This window comes from Numida meleagris, chromosome 1, assembly GCF_002078875.1.
Source record: "Numida meleagris isolate 19003 breed g44 Domestic line chromosome 1, NumMel1.0, whole genome shotgun sequence".
Taxonomy (NCBI): domain Eukaryota; kingdom Metazoa; phylum Chordata; class Aves; order Galliformes; family Numididae; genus Numida; species Numida meleagris.
In genome coordinates, this window is record NC_034409.1 from 76426267 (window position 1) to 76446512 (window position 20246).

At 37.9% G+C, this 20246-nt stretch overlaps 1 protein-coding gene across 1 annotated transcript in view; it reads left to right on the top strand.

Annotated features, from left to right (window-relative positions):
* The window catches only part of MAN1A2 (mannosidase alpha class 1A member 2), a 143887-nt gene that overhangs the window by 97114 nt on the left and 26527 nt on the right, over window positions 1–20246 (top strand). The window contains exon 9 of the mRNA XM_021396810.1: window positions 15648–15763. Within this exon, the coding sequence (XP_021252485.1) occupies window positions 15648–15763 (116 nt within the window). The remainder of the gene's footprint in view (window positions 1–15647; window positions 15764–20246) is intronic.

Genomic DNA, 20246 nt, shown 5'->3' on the forward strand with positions numbered 1-20246 from the left:
CTTGCGAACTGAGAATTTGCTTCTGACATGGAATTTGGTGTATGAGGGAAATGAATACAGCTATCGTTGGAGTGACTGTGTATAGAGTTGTATAATTTGATCATTAAGACCAAAATTCTCCTCAGAGTGCAGTGTCATTAAGTGAATAGCGGCACTTTTTGAGATTAATATATAGATTGCTGAGATAAATTCTTCAGACATCTAGGCTTGCCAATGCAACCAGAAAAAAAAAAAGTGAGTAAATAGTCATTTATAATGGCAACTTTACTTGTTTTTACGAAAATAATTTTGTCTATTGTTTTTTTTGTTCCAAACCAATTGCTTCTACAGCTTTCATCAAATGTGCCATATCACTAGGATTGTCCGCAGTTTCAGTAACAATGCTCAGAATTAGCACCTGTGGAGAGGGAAGAAACCCAAGTACATGAAAAGTTTTAACTTTGCTGAAGTTTGATGAAACTCTGACATGTTTTTAAATTGAATTTTAAATTTGAGAGTAGAGTTCATGATTGCAGATCAATAATTATGTTTCTTTTCATTCTAAGAATTTAAACACCTTAATACAACGTGGGTCTTTTTTTTTTTTTGTACTGTTCCCTAGCCACAAACATTTCCTGGAATTAGCTTTTTACTTTTTCACCCAGGCAAATCAGGTTCCTAATGCTGATACAGAGCTTCTGGTAGCGTTTCTAAGATTTCACCCATTCAGCTTTTGTAAACCTATCCTGAAAAGTTTTGTGAGGACAAGAGAGCAAGAATCCATAATTCTGCTTTTTCTGGATAGAACAATGAGAAACTGTTCTCGTCGCTGTGATAGTTCACTCTTCAGTGAATCCATTTGCAGAAATTTAAGAATGTAACTTACAATAAAAATGCATAGGGAATGAAACCCTGAACTTACAAGCTGGAACAGCTGAGACTTAGAAATTTCTTCCTTCTTCGTCCCTTTCATAAATCATATTCTGCATCACAGAAGTCAGTTAAGTAAGGGTGATGCCTTCATGCACTGAATTTCAGTTTGCTAGAGGACTCATATCAGAGTCCATAATATGGTTACTGACCTTCTCACATTGTTATTCAGGACAAGAAAAGTTTTTACTTCTTCCTCAGAAGATAATTTTGAAGAGCATTGTGTTTGGCTTGTTATATACCATAGTACTGGAAAGACAGACAATGGAAAGCATAAATTTTCTTTCAGCTCCTGGAAAAGCAGCCCTTCTCTTTTTTTTTTTTTTCTGTGACCTTTAGTTTGATACAACTTTATCTTGTACAAATTACTTTCTACAGTTTCTTTAAATTATTTCAGAGCTCTGTTGACCTAGATACATTTAACTCTTGTTTCTGACCTTTCTGGGCTTTCTTGTGCTATTATTATTTTTTTTCCTTTTAATATTCTTCTCCTCCTCAGACTTGGACCAGCTCTATTCAGGTTTCTGTTAATCTGTACATTATTCCAACTAAGTCATGAAGAGTGCGAAATAGATAAAATAAATCTGTCACATACATAAATAGACCATTAAAGAAATATGGGAGTTTGTTTCTTTTCAGTCTCTTTCCCTTGCAGACAAAAGACTTTTGCACACTGATATCTAAGATTGTTTGAAGTAACTCCTTAGTACATGTGAGATCTTACACCATACTACTTTTCTTCAGAATCCAAATGTTGTGTTGTCCATCAGAACCTTACATGAGGTGAATTTAATTTACAAACAGAAACTTTATATCTCAGCTGCTGGTGGAGGGAAATTAGAATAATAAAATTTGGTGTGGGGTCTCACAGAAGGGGAAGTGATACTTGTTTACAAAATCATAAAGTAGGCTGATTTTTCTCCTGCACACTCTCATTATCTTAAAACGTAATTCACTCTTAGTGACAGATACCCAAGACATGTCTGAGTCATCTGGACTCAAAGAATGAGAGACACTGGCTATCCAGTCTTCTTCATGTATCTAGGGTTCCTAAATGATGATGAGCTAGTTTTTGGCCTAGGGGTCAACAACTGTTATGGAGCTTTTCTTTTCCTCAAAGACTTTCTGATTTTATCCACTATAGGCCACGTTACTGGATCATGTCTGCTTTTCCACACTTAAACTTTTTCTAAACATGTGTCCATGATTTTTCTCTTATTGGATTTAGGAGATGGGGAGTTGTGCATGTGATATGCTACAATCTTTTCACCATCTTCTAATGTTAGGATGCAGGATCTGCTGATGATGAGTTATTTGTGCTGTGGTTTGATTTATCAGAGTGCAGGCTTTTTGGTCTTCATGTAAGCAGCACACTCCTGAATTTCATTGCCAAGGAATAGTGCTCTAGGGACAGCATCCTGAGATGATCCATCCTTTTTAATGCGTTGTTCTGCTTGCTTCGTTTGGTACTCATGAAGACATTCATTTTCATTCACAGTTCACTCATACTAGTCAATGTTTTTGCTACAATTACCTAATATAATCAGTAAAGTAACTTACCAATCTATGATTAGTTAGAGTTTCACCAAGAAGGACATGACTATGGCTTCAGGTTCTTAACAAGTTGAGCTGTATCGTGTCTCATAAATCCAATCTATAGCTGTGCCTTTGTAATGTTTATGTTTTTATGAACATAAATTTCCATATTTAATGCAATTCACTGTTCACTTGAGGAGCAGTTCTGGTGACAGATTCCCTTCTCGTTCTGCTGTTCCACTCCATCATTTCTTTCCATTTGAATGCCATAAAACCTCATCCTAAAAATTGCCAGGTAAATGACTTACTGGTCACTTTTAAATCTCTACTTTCCAGTGAAACTACTTTGTAAGGTAGCAGTGAGTGACTGGACCCTTAGTGCTTTGTAACAGGGAGTTTGTTATACCCAGGAGGGGAAAAGACTGTCGTAGGCAGGCTAAATATTTGTGTGTAAGCTTATAATGTGCAGGTATTACAGCATGAGTGACACAGTCGACAGCTTTTGCACGGGTTCAGTTCAGGATTTGTCATCGTGCTGTGGCTTTTGCTGGAAAGCAGGACTATAATGCCTGCAGGTATATTTAATTTCATATTTAATTATGAACTAAGGTGATGATCCAGTAGAAACAAGTGATTTACAGTACTTCTGTTTTGAGGTTCTAGTTTCTCTAAAATTTGAAATAAAAATAGCTAGCAGGAAGGATATTCTAGCTTCTTATGTTAACATTCAATTAGCCTTGTTAGCTTTGCTTTTCAATAGGTGAGAGTTTGTTTGGCGTAAGCATTGGAACATCATACAGTGGATTGGGTGCCAGTGCTTTCTAGAGAATCCTGCTATTTGGGTATAATCTGTAGAATTTTGAGTAAAAACAAGAGATTTCAGAATTATAGAAATTACTTTGTACTGAAGAAGAACATTCTTTTTTAAATGAAATGTTGGGTAAATTTAATTCTGATGTACATTTTCAAACAAGTTAGATGTGAATGCTGACTGAAACAGCAATAGAAAGAAAATGGCACTCTGCATCAGTTATTGGCAAGTAACAAAATGCCATTTGTTTGCACATTTCTGTAAATTGTGCGTTCTTCCCTTCTACTTTTCAGTGCTGATAATAAAGTATTACATTTCATCTGGTTCCAACATTTCTGATTCCAACATTTTATAGATTTATCTATAGAATTACCTGTGTTGATTCTATAAGAAAGTTGTCAGTTTTAGTAAAATTGCTTTTTAGACTGTATATGTCTTTCATATGCCTGAATATAACCAAAAATATGTATTGTATGCTAGCCTTCTGTGTTCATTCCACCTCAGTGATGTAAGGGCACATTAACAAGTTACTGTAAAGTAAGCTAGTATGTGAATTTACGGTATGTGAGCTGAGCACTGCTGTTAAAAGTGTAATGGCCGATACTGAAATTACCACCACTGGAATGCTGATTTGATGAATGATCAGACCGCTAGCTGTTGTGCAGTGCTCTGGTCATGTACCATTACCTAAGACAAACCCTTTTAGAGAGATTTACAAGAGGCCCAAGTAAAAAGTCCACTGAAAGGCACTCTGTCATCTGGTGTACAAGGACTTGGTAATGTAGTATCAGTACATATGTCTATTTAATGCATTAAATTGAAATGCTTTCTTTCGTACATAATGTGGGGACTGTCCTATAAATAAAAGTAAGAGGATTCATGCGGGTATTTTACCTGCTTTAGCACCTTCTATCTGTTTTCTCAGTCTCTTGCAGTTCTCTGCATTTGTTGTACAGAGTAAGTAGAGGCTCGCTCAAGGTGTTTGAATGGGAGAGATTTATGTCTTCTGCTTTGCAGTTGTTTGTGCTGCAGACCATCCCTTAAATAAGCCAAAGCAAATTTCTTTGTGGATGTGCATGTTTCATTTTAAGTGGTGGTCTTTCATTTTCAACAACAAATGCTTAAATTAAGCCAAAATAAGCAGTTTTGATTTGAAAATAGGAGGGCTGCTCCAAAAGTAATGCCTCCTATTTTATTATGTTGGCCCACAACATCAGAGGCGGATGTTGGTGTTATGGCAGTAGAGGCTGAACCTTCCCACCAATATTCCACTACATTTGTTGCTGTGTGACAGATAGCAGCAGAGGGGCATCTGAGGTAGAAACGCAGAGAAGTCAGAGGTGTGTCACTGAATTCCTTGATGTGGAAAAAAAGGTACCCATTGACATTCATTGATGCTGCCGGAACATTTGTGGAGACTAAACAGTGGATATGAGCACAGTGAGGTAGTGGGTGGTGTATTTCAGCAGTGGCAACAGTGATAGTGGGTCACCTCCGCTGGTGGAGATTTTTATGAGTGCAGTATGCAGGCTCTTGTTCATTGCTGAAGAAAATGCATAGCTAATGGTCGTGACTATGTTGCAAAATAGTGTAGCTGAGTATGTGCTTTTTCAAATAATGTTATTGTGATCTTTGTTTCTGTTGTAGTTTCCATTGAAATAAATGGAAGGTACTACTTTCAGAGCAACCTGAGTTTTATTTAGAGAAGGCTTCCATGGATTTAATTGGATTGGATTTACATTTTCTTTAAAATATTGCAATTTTTACATGTAGGACAAGCCATGAAAACTATTTTAAATTATCTTCACTCAATCAGCACAAATAATAGGTCCTGAATTTTTTTTGCCTGCCTATAAAGCTGGATTTAAACTAATGCTCTCGAGCTGACCTGGATAATTAACTGAACTGCTTCATTTAAACTCTTGCAGGCAATAGGCAAACCGTGAGTAATACACCCTTCCTATTTTCATTTCTGATATGAAATTGTATCAAATATATAGCATTATCTGTCTACATTTATTTGTTAGTATTTAAAAGAAAACTGAGAGAAAAAAGATCTGATATAAATGTCTGTGATATACATCATGAAAGATGTTAAGAAACCGTCACATCCATCAGACTGTCCACCTGGGGACTGCTTTTTCCTAGCTGTTGAAGCCCAGCCCAGTGCATTTTGGGAGCCAGGAGATATCTCTGTCTCAGTCCAGGTTGTGGCTGCTGCTGAGCCAGTACAGGTTCCCCAACTTTGAGGCTGAGCATGTAGCAGCCACGTATAGCACTCAATATAAATAATAAGTACAGGTAGCAAAGTCTTGCTCTCATCCCCCTCATCTTTGCCCCCTCTTCTCACAAGCACCCTCGCACTCAGGGGTCTTTCAAATATTAGCATACTTCATTACATAATGCCTGTACTTGGATCCAGGTCCCTTATCCAGACATCAGCCTGGACCTTGGGTCTTTCCAGATGCAGGCCTCATGCTCGCCAGCCTCTATTAGCCTGCAGTTTGCTAACATGTTCCATGTACAGACATGCACTCAGGATTAAATTTACTGGGAAAAATAAGCACAGGCAGGTCTTTCCATTTAGTGACACACAGACTTAGGGCCTCGTGACCCACTTTTTCTCCACTTGCTGTGAGCTGCATGCCATTCTCCAGCTGCTGGCACCTAGACTTGCACGCTCTGTGACCTGTGGCCTATTCTCTGGTTGCTGGTGTTTACACCACACAGCACTCACATGTGGGATAGTGAGTGAGATGAGACAAAAAACAGTGAAGAAAAGGATTTGATAAGAAAGGACAGATTGCTGACTGGGTGCCTGGCTCAGGTCTACAGCCAGGCACTTCTAACCCACCCTGTCTCCCATTTCCCCTTGCCACTCCCCAGTCTACCCTGATCTTTCCCTTTTTCTGCCTTTGGCTCTCCCTTTAATATCCAATTGTAAATTCTGCATGAAGTCACAAGCCACTTAAGCTGTCCCATGTTTTGCACAGCCCAACGTTCTCCTCAAATATCATATCCATGACAGTCCTATTTACCCCTTATCAGTGTGATATTCCGGTTAATTCTCCAGGACTGTGACTGAGTAGCATCTTTACGAGTTCCTCAGTCAGGAGCTGAAGAGTTACCACCAGCTTGTTAGTGACTGGGTGTTTATCAGTTTCCTTATTTGTTATTTCTTTTTTACTCGGTAGTACTTAACCAGATAATTTGACAAAGAAAGTGTTTTCACATTGTATGTATCCCTACTTGTCAGAATAAGGAATGATTAATTAAGTGAAGGATAGGGAAAGATCTGTTTAAAGTATGAGTGGCTTTCTTCACTGCAAACTTTCCATTGTGCTGCGGAGACTGAGAAGTAAGTGACTGCTTGAATTTGCATTATCTGGACTTCCACTGTTAAAAATAAGCCAGAGACCCATTTTTTTCAGTCTTTACATCTACTTCTGGGAGATTAAAAACCCTGCAAATTGCAAGGTAAAATGAATAATATGGAAGAATGAAATAGTCTTTCAAAAGATAAAAGGAAATAGAAACCTAAAAATATAATTGCAGTATAAATTAACAAGTTGATATGTTAGTTATGGTTAGTGAAAAAGATGGCAAAGACAGAGATATTCTAATATTACCAAGTGAAGCCATTAATGTTCTCTGTTAACTATGAAATTATGCTGCATTTTTTCTTATTTTGTTTTTATTTTCTGGCTGCCTTTCTTAGGCAAAGTAGTCTCCTAAATTAGATTTTTTAATACTGGTATTATACCAATTAAAAGCTCTGTATGCAACACTAAGAAATCAAGAATGCCAAGAGGAGTGAAAAAACAAATTTGGAAATGTAGTGTCAAGCCCTGGCAAGACATCTATAACCTAAAAGGAAATGAAAAGAATTGTGTCAAGTAGGCCTGTACTTTCAAAAAAATATTTTGCAAATTTTTTTTCACTTTGGATTGTTGGACAGTAGTTTTTAGTGCTTTAATGCTTGGGTGATTTTTTTTCCCATTGAAAGTCTTTTCCTTAACACCATTCTAAAGTATAAATGATTAAAAAATAAAATTATTTTATTGAAGAAATAGTCCCCAACTTGACTTCATTTTTGCACATTTATTTGATTTAGCAAGTAGATTTCATTTTTTATTTGTTACTGAAACTTCGGTAATGTAACTGGAGATACGCTGTGTATGTGATGGTTATTTTGGGGACTGGATGCACACATTTTTAGTGTGAGTTTTGGGTTTTTTTGAGTTTTGTTTTCAGTTTCAAATCTGCTTTCAGTTCAGTACATTATGAACAAATAATGTAACATGTTTTCTAGACTTCCAATAGCTGATGTGTCTACCAGCTGCAGATGAGGTGAGAGTGGTTCTCTGCTGTTTAATTTTCTATGCTATCCTCGCAGATTTCCTTTGTTTTTCTCACCAAAATATTCTGTCTTTTCCTGTACTTAGGAATATGTATGTGTTATGAATATAAAATAATCTGTGTCATCTTTGATGGGGAATTCTCCTTGCCCTTTTGCTTTACAACCATGTACCAGTGTAATTAGTTGTGCTCCAAGAAAAGACTGCATTCAAATTTGATTATTCATTAGAAGCCAAGAGAAGGTTAATCTGTTAAAACTTTGTATTAATGAAATACAGCAGAGTGGTACATTACAAGGAATACGTTTTTATAAGTCTGCAAGGTTAAGATGTTTTGCTGTTCTGTTCATCAGGATGCTGAAAAACCTAAACAAATAGAAGCTTTGTTTATTGAAGATTCTGGTGTTACTGGAAGGTTAAATATCTGTATGAATTATGTATTTCAAAGGATGTGTGTGTGAAGAATTCCTAAAGATAAGATTCAGATATTGTCTAACTAGGTTATAAGAGTGCTTGCATGCACTGATGTATAATGAACTAAGTATTTAATTTTCTGTACTACCAAACTACAGTTTTACACCATGCTGTTGATGGGGAGTGCATCAGTATCTAGAATTTGCAGTTTGTCCTCTAACAACTATAATTAACATTTGTTTTCTTCACTATAAATCAGTCTGTATTAATAGAATCCAGCACGTCTTAAGATACCACCTGATATTCTTGAGTGTTAGATTGTTGACCTGAAAGTCAGCTAATTTAAAATGACTGGGGACTAAAAGTGTATAATTTGACATGTATTCTGTGAGCTTTTAAAGTCTGAGCTCCTTTGGAATCTAGTATTTCTTTAGTAATTGTTTCTTGTACCAAAGTCTCCAGATACCTAAACTATTTTTGAACCAATCTTAACTCATTCATTTCCTATCAAAGGAAAGTCTATGAAAGTCCAATTGCAAACCTGTTACAGTCTTATTACAGTTACTTGTGTTCATTTTAATCTTTCTGTATCACTTAATTTGGGAGGCTGTGCAACTGGCTGTTACAATTAAGTCAGGATTGTTTTCTAGACCAGTAATAGAATTCAGATGATACACAGTAGTACATTTCTTTTCCTTATGTCTTCTGCATGTGAGAATTCACATTCTGAGCAATGTGGGGAGATGTATCTCCTGATGATCATATGAGAAATACTTGCAGTTTGGTGACAAGCTGGGAAAGAGGGTCTGTACTTTTGTTCTGTGGGTGCAGAGTGCATCTCCCTCATGTGTGCTTTTAATCATGAAGTTCTGGTAGGAATTGGATTGCTCTGGAGCAACAAGGTATAATGCCCCCTCATCCTGGAGATGTGTGTGAAGACATTGCTGATCTTTGATTTGCAGCTTCCAAATTCTTCCAGCTGGAATGTTCTGTCTGCCTCAGGTTGCCCATTTGTGTGTGGGGTTTTTTTGTTTTTTTTTTTGGTAAGAGCTTTGACAAAAATGATTCAGCCATTTGTAAATGAAGTTAGAAGTGCAACATGGTTATGCTCTGATTAAAGTTTTTTTTTCTAAGTGCACAGTTGAGAACCTCCAAAATCATCATGTTTTGGATATTAAATATTGTGGGAGATATTTGTTTTAGGACCGCTAGAGGACAAAACTACCCATATTTTTCAAGCCTTTGAAAAATAATTGTGTCTACTTTTCCATATGGAGTTTTTAGAGTTCAGCTCTGTTGTGTGTGCAGAGCATTCGTCATCACGCATCCCCAGGCTGAGAAAAGCTGAGCTGGTCTTTTCTTCTTGCTTGAATCTGTTGTGACACCAGGCATTAGAACAGAAAGTAATGTATGCTCAGCTGTCTCCTAGTTTCTGAATACTTGGCATTGCATTTTTAAATACGCTTTTTGAATGTAGGTCTTTTATGTGGCAATCTGCATGTTTTTAGAAAAATTCTCATGCTGGTAACATGTTCCTTAGTGATAAATGATTCATATCTCACTAAAAATTGCACCTCCACCTCCTTTTATTGGGGCTGCCTCCACTATAGTTAATTTACAAATTTTTGCAATTTTAAGCCATCCACGATGGCTTAGGTTGAATTTCCACTGTGGATTGCAGCAACTGCAGTTTCTAGGGCTTCAGCTTTCTGGATTAAAGGATTAGAAAAAGAGTTTGCACCTATTTAGAGCAGCTGAGGGACACTAAGCCCAACTACATGAAGTGAAGATTGAACTGAAATTTTATCAGAGCTACTCAGAAGATAAACAGAAGAGTAATTCTTTAAAAGTTTCCTATTTAAAAATAAGGATCTCCTGTAGATTGTGCTTTATGTGAGGCCAATTGATACCAGAACAACTAATGGCAATGGGATGTGTAAATTTCCTAATGAAAATTCATATTAGCTAAATCACTTTACTACTCCCCCCAGTCTGTTACCTATCCCACCCTGAAAATCCTTTCCTGACTTACTACAGCAGTTCTTTGTCAAAGACAGGATGTCAGGAGAATCAGCCTTGCCTTTTTCTACTTAGTTCTTTTGTTTCAAAGTATTTCAGTATTACTACTCTTTTGATTGAAATGAATCAGCAGTTTGTGCATCTTGGTGTTTCCAGTCTGTTGGCTATTGCGTTACATGCAGATTTAAGTCAGTTTTCCTTTTGCTTTAGAGTTATAATTAATATTTCCTGTTATAACACTTGAATTTCTTTTACAGATTCCCAAATTTTTATTTTTTTGTTATCATTTTAGTTGACCCTCATCTCTGGCTACCTGTGCTTACATGCTGGTACAGTGTTGGGCACACAAAATATACTTCTTCTCAGCTTTTTGTGTCACCTTCCTCAGTCCATCTGCAGTAAATAGTGCAAGCCTTATGACTGCAAAGGCAGTGCAGGAGGAGGGGATCAGGAAGGGACATGACTATTGCTCTGTGCTGCTCCAATGGCAGAGCATCACCCAGGTGCTGCCTTATCTGTTTTGCATGATGTCTTGTTTTTAATACAGTTCTTGGCTTCTTTATTCCTGTGCGTTGCCAGGAAATGACAATTGTACAATTAAGGCACAAAGAAAGGGTTTAGCAAATCATGAACTGTTTTTAATTTGCCTCATTAAGCTGCCGTTAACTGCTTCAAGCCATCTGTTTAAAAATAATTCACACACATTTTGTTTGCACTCGAGAGCATGCAGACCTTTATTAGAGTGGGTTTTATTATTAATATTATCCTTAGGGGTCTTTATGTTGCTGTGGAAAACATCTCACTGCTTGCACCAAACCTTTCCCATAAACAAAAGGAGTCGTCACATGTTTTTACCTTGCAGTCTTGTTCCCACCAATACAGTTAGGACTACTGCAGTTTATTTACAAACTGGCTCTGAAGGAAGTTATTTGCAGCCATTAGGTAGATCTGGGTGTAGGAAATGAGAACAAGCTGAGTGAATGCATAGTGGCTGGGTTACCTACTTTGGACTAAAAAAGTCCCAAAATTTCATCTAGATAAGTTATAGTGCCTCAGATGTGGCTGAGATTAGAAAGCCCTTCTGTCTCAGCCCTGGAGAGCTATCTCAGAAAAAAAATAAGTTTATTTGTCTGTCTAGATTTCTAAAGAAGCCATTCTGTTTATAAAGAAAAAATCATCAATGACAGTCCATCCCATGCCAAGCTCAGCTTCACTGTCATTTCAGTTAGACACCAGGCCCCTTCTTTTCTGACCTGCCATGTATTTCTGTGCTTGCTGTGAAATAATTGTCCTGCTCTCTTCATAGGAGGCTGCTTCAGCAGTGAGAGAATTGATTGCTGATGTGAATAAAATCACTGAGAGTGAAACTGGCCTTAAAAGTACTAGGTAGCGATGGTATGAGAATGTAAAGGTCTTCCACTCAGTCTATAGGAAAGAGGTGAATGTGATTTTTGGATTATTTTCTGAGACATAAATAATATGTAACTTCATGTGTGTCATCCTTTACTGATACATTAAAAGCTCATTAAAATATTGCTATGAAGTTGAGTGATTTTTTTTCAATTGCATACTGTTTATTAGGAAAGAACGTGCCAATATTTTCCAGGATATAAATCTTTTGAAGTCTCAGAGCTAAAATATTTCTATGAACTGTAAATATTTTTTTCTTCAGTTGAAATTTTATTTAGCTTTTTCTAGTGAAGAAGAAGCCAGTAAACAGACAGACTGTAGAGTTTTGCTCATGCTTTCAGGTGTATGATATGACAAACAAATAAAGTGCTTTTCGTTTGAAGGCTGCTCCAAAAGTAATCCCTCCTATTTTATTATGTTGGCCCATGACGTCAGAGGCAGGTGGTGGTGGCAGCATGGCAGCAGAGGTTGAACCTTTCCTCCAGTATCCCATTACCTTTTGTTGTTGTGTGACAGATGGCAGCAGAGAGGCAATCTGACAGATTGTTGTCTGCTGTGAAAGTGTGGATGAAGCAAACGTGTCATTGAATTTGTCCGTGCAGAAACAGTTGCACCCATTGACATTCATTGACATCTGCTGAACCAAACAGTGGATGTGAGCACACTGGGTGCGTTTCAGGAGTGGTGACAGTAACAGTGGGTCACAGATTTTCATGAGTGTGGCATGCAAGTTCTTGTTCATTGCTAGAAAAAATGCACAGTTGATGGTGGTGACTGTGTTGAAAAATAACGTTTTGTAGCTGAGAATGTGTTCTATCAAATAACAGTGTTGTGGTCTTTGTATCTGTTGTAGTTTCCATGGGGAGGGAAGGGGGAGAGGGTGAGAAGAGGGATGTAAAAATCTTAATTTGTCTTCTTTTGAAAGGAGTGATTGTTCTAAAAATGTGTACTTGCCATTTGAATAGAATATGTGGTTTCTGCCATATTGGATGTGCCTTCACACTTCTGTTCTCTTTGCTATATTTGTCTTATCTGGAAAGAATTTTCCTTCAGGATTTTACCGTAAAATAGCTTTTTACACTAAAAAACTTTAAATGACATAGAGCTGATTACATAATTCTTATAGACCAAATATGTGAAAAATTAAATCCATGTTCAAATTTGCAAAATACCTAGACTTTTTAAACATAATACCTTCAAAGCTGTCTACTAAAGAGTATCTAGTGCTAAGTCTATCGCAAACTCTGTTATTGAAGTCATGACCTCTGCATTTTGTTCTCTGGATTGGAATGCAAGGTTAGGGCTGATTAAAAAACTTAAAAATATTTTATGTGCAAAACATTTTTTATGAGTAAAACATTTTGAGCTGAGCTGAATTAAATCTCTGACTCTGTCTGAGTTTTGGCTCAAATAGCAGTAGGGATAACCACTGTGGTCTATATGACAATAAGTTTGAGTAGGGATCTATCTGTATAGGAGGGAATGGTATACGATGACCCAAATCTACAGTTTTCATTGGTTATGTTTTTTTAAGGATCTTGAAAAATATTGCTTTGGCATTTCCATGCTAAATGAGAGCAGCTCATCACGAAAAGTTCTTTAATTTTCAGTCATTTCTACTTACCGTCCTTACACAAAGTGCAGCAAATTCTGCTTTGGCAACTTCTTATTACCCTAGAAGATGAGACCTTAGGATGATATTGCCAGGAGCACAGCTAATGCAGCTTGTAGGAGTGGGAAAAATTGCTGCGCTTAAACCTCATCTCTCCCTTTCCTGCTGCAGATGAGATGGCACAGAATGAGCTTGCCCTTTCTGACAAGTCTTCCCTCAGGTCTGTCTGGGAAGGACACCAGCTAGGAGTGGTGGAGCCTGGTGTTTAATCCAGGAGGAGCTTTGAAAATGGATGGTAGTTGGTGTGAGGTATGCAAAAGTTGCAATAAACAGAGCCCTGCTGCAGGGAGCTGAGGCCCTCAGGAATTCCTCGCCTTATCATGTTTTTGTTTCTGCTTGAACGGGAGGGGAATCTGCACCTGAGAGACTTGTGCAGCTCAGTGCACTGAACATATGAAGATGGTGCAAAAGAGGCTGACTTGGAGGTGGCTCTGTACTGCGTGTCCTGATGCTACTGGCTCCTGCATTTCTTGTGCTTTCAGCCAAGACAAGAAGGAGTATGGAGGAGGAGAAGAGCTGCTGACCAGGGCATGAAGACAGTTCTCAAAATGACTGTCTGAAGAAGCTGGAGTGAAACAGGGAGCGTTTCTGATAATTGATTTTGGAAAGTCACTTGGAACATGGATTTCCCACTTCAAGAGAGAAATGTTTTCTACTCATCTTCCTACTCTTTGTGCCCTGAACTCAGCTGGTGAAGCTAGAAGGGGAATGCTGCTCAGAGACAGTAGCGGCCTTATTCTGACATCTGTGAGGGACACCTGGTGCAGTAGCAGTGCTGGCAACAGCCTCTGAAGTGACAGAACTCGGCTGAAGAGGAGGCAGTAGTAGTTTTACGCTGCATCTCTTTTGAAGGCAGTCCCTCGAGTAGTGCTGACAAGAGCTGTAACTTTGAAGTCTTGAGATTATTTATTTTTCTCTGAAAACCATGGGCCCTTAGTTCTCCTGTCTATGTGAGAATGTAATTGTTCTTTGAAGGAGTAACTTCTAGTGCTTGCATTTGGGGAAGAAAATGACTCATTGCCTTAATGCCCTCTTACAGCTTAGAACTAGAAAGCCCATTGTTTTTAGTTAAATCACAGACTATTGGGTGTGAAAGGCTCTCAGAGATGCTGGGACGGAAAAAAGGGGCTATGAAATTATTTCCCCCAAACTCACAACCTGAAAACACACGGGGTTTCCATTTGCCCCCACATATGTTCAGAAATCCTTGAGTAATTAGCAGAGGAGTTGAGAGGCAGCAAAAAGAATTAGGTAAAAGCATCTACCAGCTCTGCATTTCTGCTTGTAACTCTAGAGACCAGGAGGCATGCAGGGTGTGACAGTGCTTGCAGTAAAAAACAGAAGGAGAGCTCTACTCTTTCTTTTACAGCTTTATCCCAGAAAGTTTGTAAATAATACCACTTTTCTGAGGAAGTTTAAAAGGAAATGTTGGATCTTTTTTTTCTCCACCCAGTAAAGGAGGAGTTGCATGATTATAACAACTGTGCCTAGAGCAGTGAATTTCTGGCATTGTGACAAAGTCATTCTTAAATATTTCCTCACTTTGTATTGAGAAGATGAAAACTTCTGATGCCAGCTGTCATACTGAGAATGAAGAGGCTGTGTGCTGTTCTGCTTGGAAATGCTTATTAGATCTCAGAGATCATGATACTTTTTGAATGAAGTGTGTATATTGAGAGAGTGCTTACCTTGATTGGAACAGGAGCTCTGAAACAGTGTCAGACCATCAGTAAGCTTCGTGTGAGGAGGATGTGTGATAGTCACCCAGACAGAAAACATAGGTACTTCTCAGGTTGTCTGTCAGCACAGAGTAGCAATGATACTACTAGTGAAAGGTCATCTCTGCAAGAAAGGAAGAAGGTGACAATAAATAATCTGTGCGTTAGGAGATCTAGGTTATGTGGTGCTGAATTCTAGTACTCAGTCAGCCTTGCAGTGTAGCACATGGTACGGCTGCTCAGGCACAGAGGAACAGAGCAGGGCTTGTGGTGCACAAGGAAGAATTTAAATAAGAGCATTTACTTTGAGAAATTCATTAGTCTGTTAAGTAACTGTTCTGCTGGAAGTAAAAATCTCCTGGAAAAATTAGATTCCTTATAGTTCATGGTGATTTATAGCCAGCCACATGACCTAGTTGCATCCTGGATACTGAGCTCTTATGTTTTAATATACATACACACACACATACAATATATACAACCCTAGCAGCAAAACAGGTACTGTGAAATTAAGTAAAAACTTTGGTTAAATTAAATTTGTGATATAAGGCACAGCCTCTGTAGAAGACAAGTCGTGGGCATGGAAAATTATCCTGCCTGCTATGAGTATCCGGGTCTGTGAAAAAAGTTTGAAGGGGATACATTACAGCCTTGTTCTACTAAATAGGCTTAAAATAATGATAGTTCTGAAGTGGTATATATTCATATATAAGATTATATTAAAACTATTTTTTAAATAAAATGAAAGGTGCTATTATATAAGCTCTTCAACTTTTCTTTTTCCTCTTTCCTTCCTGCAGATCACACATCCGTGGGCGGGCTGGGAGACAGTTTTTATGAATATTTATTGAAAGCCTGGCTTATGTCAGACAAGACGGACACAGAAGCAAGAAAAATGTACGACGATGCCATTGAGGTGATTATAATTCATTGAGCTTTCCTGTGCAGTAGAACTTAAAAAGCATATTTGATAATTGAAAAAAAAAAACATATAGGACTTGTTTTGATTATGTAGGCTTTTACCCTGAGTAGTATTATTGTGAAATATATCTGATGCAAATTACTGTGCTAAAAACGTCAGCTCATCCAAAGTGTTATAATGTAGAAATGCAAAGAATATCTTATTGGAAATAACTCTTAACAACTCCAAGATGTGCAGGATGAACAAGTTTTTGTTGTTTTAATTCCAGGTTCAGAGTAATTCAAGAAATTAAAATTCTCAATTTGTTTTATTCTTCAAATTATTTTCTAAAATGTTTAGATGTCATATTCAATATTTATTCTGTAAAGTGTAGTTCATACCTCTTCCTTCCTCTATTGATCTTTTGTAATGTGGTCTTATTCTGACAAATCAAGTAGTGCCAGCCCGAGCAGACCAGAGGCGGTTCAGGGGGATTTCGGGTAGGCACTTTTTTGTGATGCCACTGAGCTTTATTATGCTTGACTGTTATTCCCAAGTTTCCCCATACACAGGCATCTTATTTTGTCAGGCTTACTTGTACCTGTATATGTCAGTGTATCTAAGCTACAGTTAAAAAGAGCAGAGAGTAACAATGAAGCTAGCTTCCGCTGAGTTAGCTGTGGTGCAAACAGCAGCAGGGATTGTGTGATCTTGCCCACACACAGATTCATGCCTGGTGCCAAGCCCATTCCAACTTCTGTGCATGCCATGTTGCTTTCAACACAAGCCTTGAAAGCTCAGTTATAGTGCAGGCAGTCTCCTAAAGAAAAATCTCTGTTCTTGAGGTTCTGAAAATTCACATTTTAAAAAATAGATGTAATGAAATTCCAGTTGAAGTTGCTTTGAAACTGTAATGTGTCTTATTTTGGACCTGAATTTCATCAGCTTTGGCTTTCAACTACTTGAACGACTTCTTTTTCTACATTGTTTTAAAGGATTATCACATCACGTAGCTGTTAACCAACAGAATTATGATGGACATACTCTTCTGAAAGAGATGCATGATTTCCTTTTGTGTCACATTATAAAACAGTTCTTCTAGACTCTGAATTACTTCTTAAGCTCTTTCCCAAGTACTTTCCAGTGTCTTTAAGTCTGTGGAGACAAGAATTATATACGTAGTGTCAGTAGTGGTTCTGCTTATTCTAATAACCACATGATTTCTTCTGTATCTCCTCTTCACCCAGCCAAGAGCTGTGTTTGCACTCTTAACCTTTGCATCCCACTCTCATCCATTTTCCAGTTGGTTTTACTCTGAAGTTTATTATAGTATTTTTGATGTACTGCTCTCTTACTGCTGTGATTTACATTCCCAATTCCATGATGTGTGGCCTTATACTTATCTCTATTAAAACACAGTTGTTCAAGTGAAACCTATTTTGTCACTTGTTCTGTATGATTTTATAGGGCTGACTTTTCCTTTATCGCTGTCTGTGCCTCCATCAGTTTTTTTTGTCGTCTGCAAATTTTTTTCCCATTATTTTTCTTGCACGTTACTGGTAGAAATGCTGCCTGCCATTGAATAAAAGCATCCTTCTAGAATCTTTATGGAATGAGGATTTTTCACAATTTCTTTTGAACTGCTCTATCAGGCCAGCTATTAATCCACTTCCTATGTGCTGCCTCGATTTTACTTAGGACCAATATTTTGTACAATACCAAACAAATTTCTAACATCCCTAGTGATATCAGCATGCACTTGTCAATCAAGCATTTATTTTTTCAAACTATATAACTAATTTTATATGGTTCTTTCATTAACCTTTTAAAATACTGTTACATCATCAGCTATTTCCCAGTCTTTTAGAATTTGTTAGCTTTCCAGGGTTTTCATAAATCAATGTTAGTAGTTCAAAGCAGTAGCTGAATTCTTTCAGTAGTTTTAGATGCAGTTTTTCATGTCCTCTGGGCTTTAATATGGCTGTTTAATAGTTGGCTTTTAACATCTTCTGTGGTTACTGTTGAAATATTTTATTCTGGCTCTTAGTTGCTGGACACTTGAAAGTTAGAGAACATAAACTTTGATTCTCTTTGCTGTATGCCCAGTCTCACAAATATTTTGCTTGGGCAAATCTCTGTCTCTTGAGACAAAGCAAAGCAAATTTGGGACTAGAAGGGATGGCGTGCATGGGAGGGAGAAAGAGCCAAGCTGTTCCTGCTTCCTAAGTGGTATGACCTCATTGCATCAGAATGTTTCCCCTTTGGCTTTTTCTCAGCCAACCTTATCGATACACATTTGAGTCTTCCTTCACTGTTGTTTTATTGTTGCCCATAGTTCTGCCTTCACAGCTAACATTTCTTATTCTTTGGTTTTCAAAACACTGAGCAAAGTCTTAGTGTCATTTATGCAAACAGAAGGGGAAGAGTGTAAAATACGTTCTTCCTACTCATGGTACAGAGTTGGAAATGTTCTCAGCACCCACCAGTCTAAAAGAAGGTATCTGTTCTGCCACGCCACACTCCCTTAGCTTATATAATGAGGAATGTAGAAGATATAACACCACACCCTCCCTCTCAGGTCTTGCAGTAGACTGGCATCCCATCCCTTGAGACACTGAGAGAAAGAAAGATGATAGCATGTGTTTTTCAGATGTTACGATTCCCAATCCATGTCATATAAAGTCTTAGCCAAGTCACCACATACTTTATAACAGGAGTGTGAACAAATTCTGTTCTTCACATCCTCTACATGCTCCTATAGCATGTGTAGTCTTCCACTGGAGAGTACACATCTTTTCAGTGGACTACTGTGTAGATTGGCAGAAATTGTGAAACTTGTTGAGAATTTTTTGTGGTGATAAATGCTGAAGATGGACTTCTTTGCATTCAGCATCATCATGTGGACCTCCTAGCCAGCCTGGATTAAAGTGTTTTCTCCCCCTCATATTTGCTGGAGGTAGGGAAGCTTAATTTTGATCTGCTTGCTTTGAGCGCTCTAAGCTGCTAGACTCATAAAGTTAATCTACGCTCTTTGTTATTGCACAGCATTACATACGCAAAAGAAGAATCCAGCAGTGTGTTCAGCTATCACAGCATGGCATGTTCTGTTCCAAGACAGCTCAGAGAATGCATTTTTTTTGTAATAGTACAATCACGTACAGTAGGAACATCAGAGAGAACATTCAGTGTTCACATCTGAGATAACTGTTTCTGTCATTTCACAGACTAAATAACCTATTTACAACAGTTAATCTCACATCTCTGGTGTAAGTAAGTGTTTTCCTTGGGACCTTAAGTATACACGTCCACTCTAGAGCATATATACTTGTCATGGTCAGGCTGGATGCCATTGCCTTGCAGTGCCTATGGGAGTGTTCTGTGGCCCTGGCCATCCGATCAAGGATACAAACGTCAGATCTCTTCCAACCTTCTGAAGCTTTTCTAATCCAACAGGAGCAGTACTCCTACAATGCCCAGGTGTTTGTTTTCAATTTCTGTAAATATTAGTTGTCCTTTTTATGCAATTAACAAGCAGTAGGTTGTTGAGTGGCGCAGTATTTTGAAAGGATTGCATTTATTTTCTTGCTGAGGATGCTTGTTTCTGCTACTCTTAAGATGGTATTTCATTATTAAGTAGCTGACAGAACTTGATTTTCAGATTTCAAAAACATGTAAGATAGTGATGTTCAAATTCAGAGCAGACTCTGTTCTTAAGAGGGGCACACTGCAGTAGATGAAGTTGTTCTAGACTGAGGGAGTAGCTGATGGAATGGTATATAAATTTAACCTTTGCTGTCTCTTCTCAGCAATTTTATTTTCCTGAAATGCATCTGCAACCCTTTACACAACAGTTAGACTATTACCAAAAGATACAATTCAAAAGAGAATTCCACACAAGATTTGGGGAAAAAAAAAGTCTGCCTCCAGTAAATAACTAATGTAAACCCTTTTAAGCCCTCTTGTTCATTTAAGAAAAAAATGGCTTCCTCAAAAAATGGTGCCTCAAGTTTTATGTACTATATGATCATAGAAATCCTATCATCATCATTATATCAATTTTGCCACAGTCTTTTGCCACGGTCTAGGATAATTGAATCAATGCAGCTAATGCTATACATCTTAGCATCATCTTCAGCACTTCCTATCTTTCCTGTACCAGTACTTTCAGGACAGGTGGGGCTTTAACAGTGGACTGCACCAGACATCCTGGCAGTAGAAGCCACAATAGTGTAGCAGTTCTCAATTCCAATTTGCATGATTGTTACACAACCGCTTTGCAGCCACCACTTCCTCCTCGATCAGTTATTTCCGCGTTCTTTTGACTGGATCCTGCCATGAGCACAAAATTCAGATCTGCCAGTAGTATTAGTGAAGAAGTGAACCCAAGAGGACTGCAGATCAGCACTTCTCTTTCATTACTTTCAGAATACATGGACTCAACAGAGGATAGTAGAGGAATTTGAGCATCCAAATGATAAGTAACAAGAAGCAGAGCCTT